This window comes from Thermobia domestica, chromosome 2 (assembly GCF_964235325.1).
Source record: "Thermobia domestica chromosome 2, izTheDome1.hap1.1, whole genome shotgun sequence".
Taxonomy (NCBI): Eukaryota; Metazoa; Arthropoda; class Insecta; order Zygentoma; family Lepismatidae; genus Thermobia; species Thermobia domestica.
In genome coordinates, this window is record NC_137455.1 from 58,385,156 (window position 1) to 58,397,663 (window position 12,508).

The window sequence follows — 12,508 nt, forward strand, 5'->3', positions numbered from 1 at the left end:
TTGCCATGTCACACCCGAAACAGGACAGTATGGTGACGTAAGAGTAAGAAAATAATCCCTAAAGATCAATCATCATCTTAAGTGAATTGAAGATTTTATGTTATGACAATTTCTTAAATAAGTGAAAAACCGTAGTTAAATTGGATTATATCCATATAGTGTGACATTAACAATTTTTATTGGTACTTTAATATGAATCAGCATTATGTACTGGTGTAAGAGTACGAAAGGTGACATAAGCTAGTCCGCGAGAAGCGTGGTTCACTCCTAAACAATGGTGTCGTAGGAAGATTTTCAACGAGTTCTCAGATATCTAGTTAAATAATACAATGTGAATCCAACGTTGTAATGATAAAATATTAAGTACAGATGTTATAAAATAAACTTCCAAATAGAATCATCCAACGATTATGTGAATTATCCCAAAGTGAACACCAAAAACTTATGAATGTTTGAGTATAATGTCATGAGAAAACATCGAATAGAAGAAAATTCTCATTATGTCGGCTGGGAAATAATAGTGCTGTAACAATATATTAATCTATAAAGTGGATATCATCTAGAATTCCCCTATTGTCCGAATAGTTATTTGTGCGTGAATTAGTGAAGTAAAAGTATAAAAATATAAAAAAAGGCAAAAGACAAAGTGAAATGTATGCAAGTGCTATATACGTGTCAAAAAAATAAATAAAATAAGCCGGCACTTCGATAAAATATTTTTGTTATTGAGCATTGGTTTCTTTTATAATATGGGCTATCGTAAACATAACAGTTTCAATATTCATAAATATGATTACGTAAGTATTTCATAAATATGTTAAAGCTTTTGAAAAATAAAATATATCAATTTATCCCACGTCTACGCATTTGATTCAAACAGAGTAAAATCTCATTTCAACAAATATATTTTGAGTGAAATCTTTCTGCACATGTGTTAAAGGTAAATATTGAGTACTTATTTTTTATGTTAGTGCTTTCGTAAATTATTTCTTTTTTCAATCACGAAGTTGAAGACATTAATCATACAACTGTGCAATGGTTCAAGTCCTGAATTTCATATGCAGCATGCACAGATTTACATTGAGCGAACCATCATTCGTAAGTAACTAGTACGAGGTATAATGTTGGATTAATTCGGTTAATACTATATGCCGAACCCACTCTGGTTAAAGAAACGCTGCACTAAACAGGAATCGAACCGAATCACTTTAAGAAAAAAGGCGTACCGAACAAGATACGAACCCATGCCTGTTAAAACTCTTCACTCCAGTCTTCTATCTAAAGAGTTTTTTATTTTTTTTCCCCGGACAGTTAGTGATATCTCTAGAAGCAAGGCAACCTGCTCCACTAATTTTCTAATGGAGAATTGAAAAGAGGATTTAGAAGTATCCAGAATGCAGTCTCTCATCTGACAGGCCCCGAAGTACCAGCCATCAGATAACTAACGTAAGTGTCTCTGTCAGGGAGAATCAAATCTGAGATACCTACTAAGTATAAGCCATCCGGAAGTATGTATAGTGGTAGAGCGAAATTGGTATTTTTCTATTAACACTTAGATGGAAAAAGCAACGATAATCTTTCTGTACGATGTCCTTCAAGCCTGCAGTGTGTCTCGGTTCAGAAATCTGAATTCAAAATTACTTTTATTAATATTCTGAGATTTAGTATCCGCAATCATATGCGGCAACTCAAACTTCAATAACAGTTTAATTAACTGAAGTAAAAGAAAATTACAATAAGTAATACAAAATCTAGTTACATGTCGCGAACATCATGTTCAGAATTTTGACTAATAGTACACAAGATATGACTCTCATGTTATCAGTCGATACTCATTGATAGTGCTTAATACTCGTAAAACTCAATATCTAGTACGTAAACTCTCGAAGTGTTCCAGTTTGGTAAAATCATGTAACAGACGGAATGTAGTAAAAGACATCCGTCTAGAACGCATATTAATTAGTCAGGACGCTTGAAGAGAGAAAGAGTGAGGAACAAAAAGTAGAAAAATAATGAGAAATGAAGATAAATCAAGTATAGCTACGCATATAATCACTGTTCAATGCTGATATCTCTCAGTTGTGCTAAATTTTAATCACTTGTGTAATAAAAACTGGTAAATTTGTAATAATAAAAATCGGTATGTTTCCGCAGGCGACAATTTAGTTTTCTTACAATTGCGTATTGACTAAAAACTGTCTTAAATAGGCGTCAATTTAGTTTTACTGAAGTCTGTAAATAAAAACATATTTGTAGAAAATTTCATGAACATAATCTAGTTTCTCAGAGGGCAGTGGAAAATACAATGAGATTTCACAAAAATATTCAGAAAGTTCGTATTACTCAGGCAATGTTAACAAAATTAGATGTACCTACAAAAAATGGAAAGAACACCTCAAAGAATCAAGTCCGATAAAACTGAATAAAAAATGTCCTTAAATAATGAAGCTTGCGGTGCGCCGAAAGGTGTTGAAACTTCAAGATTTAAGGCGTAGGAGACGGGTTCGATTCCTGGCGAGAGCTCATGTGATTCGGATTCCATGTTAATCAGTAGGTCCCGTCTCATATAACTTAGCTGCTGAAAGGGACGTTAAACTCAAAAATCAATCAACTTCAAGATTTGAAAGAGCAAATAAAAAATGGTTGTGTGTGTTGGTTATAGATGGAGATAGACCAAATTATAATATTTACTTGTTTAGTTTTATTAGTGTATTAAGAATACAGAGTATAATTGAGGCGTATAGTTTCTAAATCCGCCATCTCCTTCATAAACGGTTTCGAGAAAAACAGGAAAAACTGATAACTCAGAGATTATGTGAGATAAAATTTTCTTTTTAGAAATACTTTACTGCTTTCTGGACATTCATTATAACTACCAAATGACAAAAATCTCTCTCATCCCATTTTTCGGTTATTGCAGAAAGCAGTTTGGAGATGGCGGATTTTGAAAACAAGTTTTGGAGATGGAGGACTTTGAAACAAACGTACTTAAGTTTTTTGGGGTTTATTTGCTTCCAAGTCATTACTATTATAATTTCTGATAACTATTTCAGAACAGAACAGTAGATGGAGATAAACTGAATCTAAACAACGATATTAACTTGTTGGGTGACATTATAATGTGCACAAACAAGGTAAAAAAATGAAGCTATAATCATAGTACGTTAGCTACTTACGGGTCAAGTTCCGAAGTTCCCAGCCCGTTTAGAAATATCGTCTCCTAACATAAGCTTACTTAACCTCACCTCACTAACCTAATCTAACCCATTGGGACCTAACCTAACCTAACCTAACATAGCCTGACATAACAAGATGGGAACTTCGGAATAAATGCCACCTTTACCAACAAGAAAAGGATTGAAAGTGATCTTTACACTGTTTTCAGATATAGTTCTCATCAGAATCATGTTCGGAACACTGGCATTCAGCCTAATCCTCATCTACACTTTATTCTGTTGAAGCAGTCAGTCTCTTTTCAGCATCAACATAAATGGCTAAGTTTGAATTAGCACGCCAATTCTCCCCGAAGTGTTTCGTTAGGAGTTGAACAACATCTTGCAACATTTTTTCATTAACATCGGTCTTCAATTCATAGCATAGAATAGAATAGAATCGAGATGATGGGGTTTAGAAACACACTGCTGAGTGTAGATGGCGGCTTTTGAAGAATACCCTGAACTTTAAAGCAGTAATTGAGGGTGGAGGTGGCGACATTTCAAACAACTCTTTTCACCATCATGTAGGGCATGGAAAGGAATACCAGTAAATCTACTTAGCTCATTTTTTTTGAAAATTGGAGATGGCGGATTTAGAAACTATACGCCTCAATTATTGTTGTTACTAGTCTTTTATTGTATTTCAAGTACAGACCTTTGACTTACAATAAATATTTACAGTAAGAAAGTAAGTTTATAGTGCATTTAAACAAGTTCTAGGAATGATTAAAAAAAAATCGAATCAAAAGATTGCGATCTTGGCCAATAACTAGTTTTTTTGGATCAGAGGCCACAAAATTTTTGAACGGATTCTAAATCAAGTTTTCGTATTTTTTTTACGGAATAAGCACATCATATTGAGTTAAGTGATAGTTTGGATTTGGCTACACTGTATGTAGGTCTCCAGGTATAAGGCGTACAAAAAAATTTTAATGGAAATATATTGGATCTTTTGATGCATTTTTGGGTCAGGGCCCACAAAATTTTTGAACTGCCCCTAAATCGAGTTTTCGCATTTTTTACGGAATAATCACATCATATTAAGTTACGTGATAGATTGGGTTTCGCTACACTATATGTAGTTCTCCAGATATAAGGTCTACAAGAAAATTTTTGCCTGAAATATATTGGATCTTTTGATCCAAAAAGAAAAAGGAGAGCGTTGGATACTTATGAGGATAATGTAAGCCGATTAAAAAATGTATATTTTTCTAAACCTAACCATAAATTATAGAGTTTGTAGTGTCGCAGGTCAAAGAAATTAGACAATTTAAAGCCACGGTTAGGAATTTTATCACTCGACTTGTAGGTTTATGGAATTCCTGAATACTATTGTGAAGAGACCAGTATTTATTTATTGATTTACGTTGATCTCCCACATATTCATTTATTGACTACCTGAGAGAGATAATTTTCATTAAGACTCATCATCAGTGTTGTGAGGTTATTTCCTTTTTTTCCCTGTTACATAAAACTTTTTTGTATGTGTCAAGAACGCTAGTCATTCGGAAGACTTACGAGGAAGGTCCATAAACCGTGAGAGTTGAATTTTGATGAAAATTTGTGACAAGATTCAGTTCAAGTTGCTAAGTAACGTAGTAATAGTCACTCGATGCGCAAATGCTTCGTTCAACTGCTACACCGACGCCATCTTGAAATCCTGTAGGCAATGTCCAAGAATACCCTTTTAGCACAAAAATGAAAAAGCTTTCGATAGATCTGACTTCAGTATTGTAAACCACGGTAGATCATCTATATGTGAGAGTACTTCCAGCGCATAATCGCCATATTGAATCGCCGTCAAATATAATAAACGGCAAGGGGGTTATGTGGGGCATCAAATAGCACTGGAATTTACTCCTGAATCCATTTCCGTAACCAAAGTTTACATATCTGTTTTCACTTCAGAGTTAAGAGCTCTCTCGCTCACAGGAACATATAAAAACTGAGCAAGTAAAATTTGTGTTATGAAATGCGGTCGTGCGAACACTTGCATGATTTTAACTAATGCAGTAGTAGTCACTTGATCTACAATAACCACTATACCAATCAGATCTTGAGACTAGTGAGAGATATCGTTAATTAAATTGAAATGCCTGTAGTGAAAAATGGAATAGCAGCACTGTAACAAATTATACCTATTTCAAAGTGCGCTACATATATGAGTCTGTGTATGTTGCGATTATGCATAGCATTTAAATGCTGTAACATAAGTTAGGTGCAACGGCATATATGATTTTACAAGAATCTGTGTTGAGGTTATTAGAAAATTAATAGAAATAATAAAAGAAAAAATATTAGAAAAATAATATAAACTATTGCACATAAGCAAATATTAACCTACTAACCTTTTGCTCTTTAGTTGTGATGATGGAGATCCAAAACGTAGTGATTAGCACAGCATCATGGAGCAGTGCAAACACTTGACAAATGCACTTTCGTCACAATCTTCATGACTACAGACACTATTTTCTACTAGTCTTCAGAACATTTGTAAATGAACCAACTATTGCTCCTGTTACGTACTCACATTTCTGCCATGCATATGCAAGCATGTCCTTTAGGACTGACGCACAAAATTGATGATACACAACAGAATGCATTTTCTTTATGAATATTCTGCCATATAACATGTACACCGAACAAGTGAACACCTGCTACAATAAGTTATTCATCACAGTTTTGGTATGAAAACTAGTCTTGCCCTTATTATAAGCAAGTGTTTTATCGTTAAAGGTGGAAAGATGCAGATATTTAATTATTTAATATCGAAGGGAAAAGCAAGAAAGAGGCTTGTTTTATGGATTGCAACTTGGAATTGTATCTTGTAATAATCTTTACTGCCACATATTCTTAGCAGGTGTGCATGCATTCTCTTATCACTAATAGCAGAACAGACAAAAGAAAAGTTAATTCTAAGTTTCCAGGTATATCTTCTAAGAATTGGCTGTGAACTGATAATTTAAAACTCCTTCATTGTTCAATGCGGCAGCAATAAATCGATTGTATTTAGAGAAACTGTCAATAAATACATTAAAGTATTTTAACTTCGTAATATACACGGTAAATTATAGGTTGTCAAGTATGAGTATTGGAAAAGAATGCAATATTCTGCAACAATGATGGTCTTTGCGTAAGGTTTTTAGATTGGAGAAGAAAACACACTATAATGGACCACGTAAAATTGCCTAAAATAGATTTTTGGTTTGATACAATTCAACGTCCCACACGCCTGCTACGCTAAAGGAGACGTGGACCTACTGATTATAGTGGAATCCGAACCATTTTGGTCGTTCAACGAATATTCACCAGTTTATATCATTTTTCTAATATATATCCGAACAATCCCTTTTGGTATTTTCTGCTTGTCAGTACTATTAGGCATGTGTTTCAGCCTATTCCATTGCACTTTGAAATAGGTATAATTGTAGCATGCTGCTATTCCATTTTTCATTACAGGCATTTCAATTTAATTAACGATTTCTCTTACTAGTCTCAAGATCTGATTGGTATAGTTTCTATTGTACTGCATTAACTACTGCATTAGTTAAAATCATGCAAGTGTTCGCACGACCGTGTTTCATGACACAAGTTTAACTCGCACAGTTTTTATATGTTCCTGTGGGTAAGAGAGCTCTTAACTCTGAAGTGAAAACAGATATGTAAACTTTGGTTACGGAAATGGATTCAGGAGTAAATTCCAGTGCTATTTGATACCCCATATGACCCCCTTGCTATTTATTATATTTGACGGCGATTCAATATGGCGCCTTTGAAGATGGCGATCATGCACTGGAAGTACTCTCACATATAGATGATCTACCGTGGTTTACAATACTGAAGTCAGATCAATCAAAAGCTTTTTCATTCTTGTGCTAAAAGGATATTCTTGGACATTGCCTAAAGGATTTCAAGATGGCGTCGGTGTAGCAGTTGAACGAAGCATTTGCGCATCGAGTGACTATTACTACGTTACTTAGCAACTCGAACTGAATCTTGTCACAAATTTTCATCAAAATTCAACTCTCACGGTTTAGGGACCTTCCTCGTTAGTGAAATTCATTTACGTCTGAGAATTCAGTCAATGTTTTCTTCCGTAGTTGTGTGTTTTCGTTGCTAAATCGTGGAAGTATTTGTTTGTTATGTAATGTATTATGTCAATGTGTATTTTATGTACCGTCAAATGGGGTGAATAGAAACACATTTTTGGCTATATGAGTATATAAGTCTGGTGATGTTAAAGATTTCGCGTATCAGATTATTCCAAAAAAAGGTCTTAATATGCTAATGAACTTTAGTAAACGTCATATTAATTTATCAACTCCACTCTTCTTCACCTTGATTTTTCTTAATGTTTCCATTCACTCCATGGGTAGGGGTGAATAGAAACAATGACTTTATTTTCATTGTTGTTTCTTTTATACTATTGGAAAGGTAAAAAGAAACAGCGTATTTGTTGAAACGAACTATTCATTTGATATCTGCAAGATACAAGTTCAATAGGACCACTATTACCTAAGTTACAAACTTATAAAACAATACAATGCACAATATAGGTACAAACGACCATACAGTTTTGGAGATATTTGAATAAGATTTAAACTACTGAAATCACCAGGGAAACTTATCATGAGTTAAGTTGATTTTGAGGTTACCGTCCCGTTCAGCAGCGAGGCTATATGAGACGTGGACTTACTGATTAACGTGGAATCAGAACCACGTGAGCCCCCGCCGGGAATCGAACCCGGGTCTCCCACGCCAAAGGCGCGTACGCTAACCGCTTAGACACGAAGGAGACGAAACTTATCATATACTTAAAGTGTGGTGACGAACTCCTAATAAAACCAAACAGTTTCGTATCAATATCCTCATGTAGTAAGAACGATTCTTCAGAAGTTTCTGAAAATTTCATTGTTTATGTGCTCGCTTCTAAAACACTCCCACATATCCTTCATGTTCACATTTTCGCACTTGGGTAGTGAATAGTCTCATCGAGTTTTAGCTTCTCATAAACCTTTACCGCAGCAAAATCACCAGCTTTAGAAAACCATCATCTAGTTCGTGATCGTCTGGAATGCTGTCTTTCTCCTCTTCCGACAATACAAGGGTAGGTTGAGTTTCGTTGTGATTTGATGAAAATGCATCATTTTCAGAAAACAAACCAAAACTCTTACCAGAAACATCTATTCGTACTCTCTTGTTCTCTTGTTTAATTTTTTCATCTTCTCTCATGCTCTTGAAAAAACATAAGGGAACGGTTTACAGTCTGAGATGTCTTTTGCTGTTCTGTTTCTTCTCGTTCATTGTCTCTTTTTGGTAGCATCCTCAGCATTTGGCCTCGACAAAGGGGAAAAGCTCCACACTTTTCAAATCCAGCCCTGATATTTTGCTCCTTCAGTTTGTCACACATTTCTTGTTTTTAAGAAGACTTGGAAATTTGTCCTTAGGGGTGGTTGATTCATTTCTACCAGGTCTCTTTTTCCGTCCCTCAAGAATTTTCCACTCCTCAAGAAGTGTTTCTATTCACCCCACTAATTAAAAATCATAACAATAACCCAGTAAAGTTAAATTTTGATTAAAAATAATTTACAAAAGGAAAACTTTAACTATGAACGTCAGTAAATGAAACAACAAACTACAAAATAGGCATATGTTCAAATACAACAAACATGAAAATGTCATACTTACCAAGAAAGTTTGAGGAGCGCTAAAATACCGTGTAAGATTTCAGTAACACATTAATGCTACTGTCTTCTATCTCAGTGTTTCCAACTCAGGAAAACATTTTGTCTCTGCCCTGAACAATTTAGCCGTATAAGACTATATTAAGAAATTTCAGTTTTCTTGATTAATTTATCGTCCAGATAAATCCAAAACTAATCTGGGAGTTTTGTTTCTATTCACCCCCATGTTTCTATTCACCCCATTTGACGGTAATAAAGCTGAGAGAGCTCCTTTCCCAGTAATCTAACCATTCTGACGTCAAGAGTACCTAGTGAGACGAAATTATCACATCTACACGTGCCTGGAGTCAGCAGGTACACCAACAGATTTGGGTCTTTAAATACTCTCTTCAACCCGGAAACGAGGAGTTAGTCACGAGAAGTAAGTTGGAGTTAGTCTTTGGAGTCAGTTTTCGAAGTTAGTCTCCAGAATCTGTCGAGAGCCGGTCTTCGGAGTTATCTTTGGAGTCAGTTGCGATTGTCGAAAGACTGTCAGCGGAGTCGGTCGGGAATAATCTTTGGAGTTGACTAGAGAACATCGAAGAGAGTAATTTAGTAAACGAGCCATACAAGCCGTAATTCGTTTAACGACAGGCGGAACATCGGACGAACTTCAAGAGGATATCAGGAATCCCAGCAGAGAAAATGGAACAGCAGATACTGTGACGTTAGAATTCATCCCTTCTTTCCTTCATCCCTCACCACACACACACACACACACACACTCTCTCTCTTCAAATATCTTGAAATCCTCGCTTTTATTTCTCTTAAAATCAGACGGGTGTCGTCCGGTCCCAGGACCCGTTCTATTTATGAGAAATATCCCAAGAAACTCTCATTGACGACACAGTTTTCTTTGAAAATACTTGTCAAAATAAGCACCCGTAAAACTATTTGCACTTCTGTGCTTGTGACTTTTCCCTGGAGTCTGTCACGGAAGATAAAACAGGAAGAAGAAAAATAAAATAAAGAAAATGGAAAAACATGGAAAAAATAAAGGAAATTGAGTTACCCTGGGTAAACCACATAGTATGTACCACAACTTTGCTTGGATAATCCAAGACCTATATTCAGAACATCTCTAACGCTTGTATTATCATTATAGTAACGAATGTAGAAAATAACTGATTTTTCTGCATTTCTTAATATAATTATAATACAACCGTCAGAGGTGTTCCGAAAATGGATACTGGATCGTCCAAGCAGAACAGGAAATAGCGGTAGAAACCATGTGGTCTGAGTGAAAGAACACTGATTTCAAGAATGAAAGTGTGTATGACTTTCCTGGTAGCGGACTGAGTAGCGTAGTGTTTAACTAATCGGGATGGTATGCCGAAGATCCCGGGTTCGATTTTCTGTCTAGTTATATACTTTTTTCACTCTTTGTACATTATTCAAGTAAAGAGTTTTAAAAGTACTCCACTGGCTGACCTTGATGATCCTTGTGGCCTAGTTACTGAGAAGACATTATAAGACGTAAGTTTTATGCAATATGAAGAAAATAATTTTACAAATTATAATAAAGCCATTTAGTTATTTCTCTTCAACCTAATTTAAGTTGGGTACTTAAATTAGCTGTGGATATATGGTATCTCTTTTATTCACGTAAAAACTAAGCAAAATTACATTCGTGATATTCCTGTTACGACTTCCGACATGCAAGCTAACATAACTGATAACTAACACACAGACTACTAAATTTCAGTCTGCTCTACTTCTCTTTACTCATCAGTCAGCACTGTTTACAACTGTTATGAAACAACTTAAACACATCACAAATGTATGTCCTCAAATACGGTGAGCTTATACTTCAACAATTTCGCTACGTAAGTCAAGGTTATTTAATGCAAGATTTTTCTCCATCTCTGTACTCAAAATTAGTTTTCAAAGTGATTCAGTTGATGGTTAGCAGAGAGAAATGCGACCAACCAGTGGCGTAGCACACTTTTGCGGGTCCCCCTGCAAAGTAAAGAGAAGGGGCCCTAGTTGTAAAGCCGATAGAAGTAAGGTTGAGGTTCTACTCCTTTAAATCTTTATTCATCGCAAGACTTCGGGGCCCCCTATACCTCGGGGCCCCCCCCGCACTGCGGGGGTTGCGGGGGCAGCTGCTACGCCACTGCGACCAACGCTATCTTTATTTTTATACTGTATGGACTCTGAAAAATTATAAAACGTTTATTTCATGAAGTTTCGTAGAGGGACAGATTTATTTATTTATTTATTTTATTTATTCATCCGTCATCTTTCATAATTATCCATCACTTTTATAAATTTTTATATTAAAGTCACTAGTATGTCAAAGCAACTATCTATAACAAAACTCAGTGATACAAGTGACTAGAATCTAACTCTGCACCTAAGGATGAAAAAACCTCAATTGAGGTTAAGAAAGAAGAACTATTGTATACAAGTATAATTATGGTTTATTAATGTGTAGAATATTCGGACCATAGAGTAAATATTATTCTATCAGTGATTCTGACTGAACGAGATGAGTGAAAAGCATTTAGGCAAAGGTTACTAATTTTGTTTCAATATCGTATATTCTTGAATGATTTTGTTAGTTTATAGTCATGTAATTTGATACAATTTAGTTATTACAGTTTTACTTCCTAAAATCATTGCGCACGATTTAAGCTGATGTGCTCCAAGTGCTTACTGCGATATTTATAATTGAAAGCGTGATGTGTTAAAAGATTTTTTTTAATGATCGGGAATTCAATGTAAAACCCATTAATTAGAGTGCAAATTGATAAGATGCACCTGTATCACTACTTATGCCCTGCGTTTTTCATAAAATTAACTGTTAATACCTTCAATAATCGTACTTTATACACGACGTCGCATTCTTTGGTGTAGGTTAACTTTAAGAGGGCATAACTGCTATGTTTGTAATAACCTTGCTTTATGCAAATAATAATAATTTCATGCGACGAATACATACTGGTGCTCATTAAATCAAAATTTCTATCTTGGTTCAGGCAGTATCTTGATAGGACCAAGCTAGTGAGCCAGCACGAGAGTCCATATGAAGCAAGCAGTGACGCTTGGTATGGGTATAAAAGAAGACATGTGCGGAAAACACACTAACACTTTTGTTAGGGGTAATTACAAGCTAGCTTCGGAGCAGAAATGCAATTTTTTACTCTATTTCTATGTTTACAGATGACTTACATGTTTCGCATCTAATAAATTACTTCCTTTAACATTCTTCTTATTTTAGAAACTTGGACATGAATATGACGCACGAAGAGAAAAAAGTTTAAAAAAATAAAAATAAAATAAAAAAACTACAATGCTTTTGTTACGGAGGATTTCATCGTACACGCGGTCAATTTGTTTTTATTATTTCTTCCTTATTATTTACCTTACATGTACGAGTGTGATTGCAATGAAACTTATATATATATATTTAATGGGGCAAATTCAGAAATAGGGGAAAAAATAAACACATCACATTATGTTTCGACGTCCCCATGGTCTGCATTGCACTTATTGCAGCACTTTGGAAGTGAGTACATACCTCGTGAGAAAACTGTATTTGGTAATAACGGTAGTCATTTGAGCACC

The 12,508-nt window shown here is 35.1% G+C and overlaps 1 protein-coding gene across 1 annotated transcript in view; it reads left to right on the top strand.

Annotated features, from left to right (window-relative positions):
• The first annotated feature begins 11,306 nt into the window (after positions 1-11,306).
• LOC145672504 (pyrimidodiazepine synthase-like) overlaps positions 11,307-12,508 on the top strand; it is a 38,779-nt gene continuing 37,577 nt past the window's right edge. Inside the window, exon 1 of the mRNA XM_081741669.1 lies at positions 11,307-11,454. Coding sequence (XP_081597795.1) covers positions 11,430-11,454 — 25 coding nt within the window. The 5' untranslated portion in view covers positions 11,307-11,429. The remainder of the gene's footprint in view (positions 11,455-12,508) is intronic.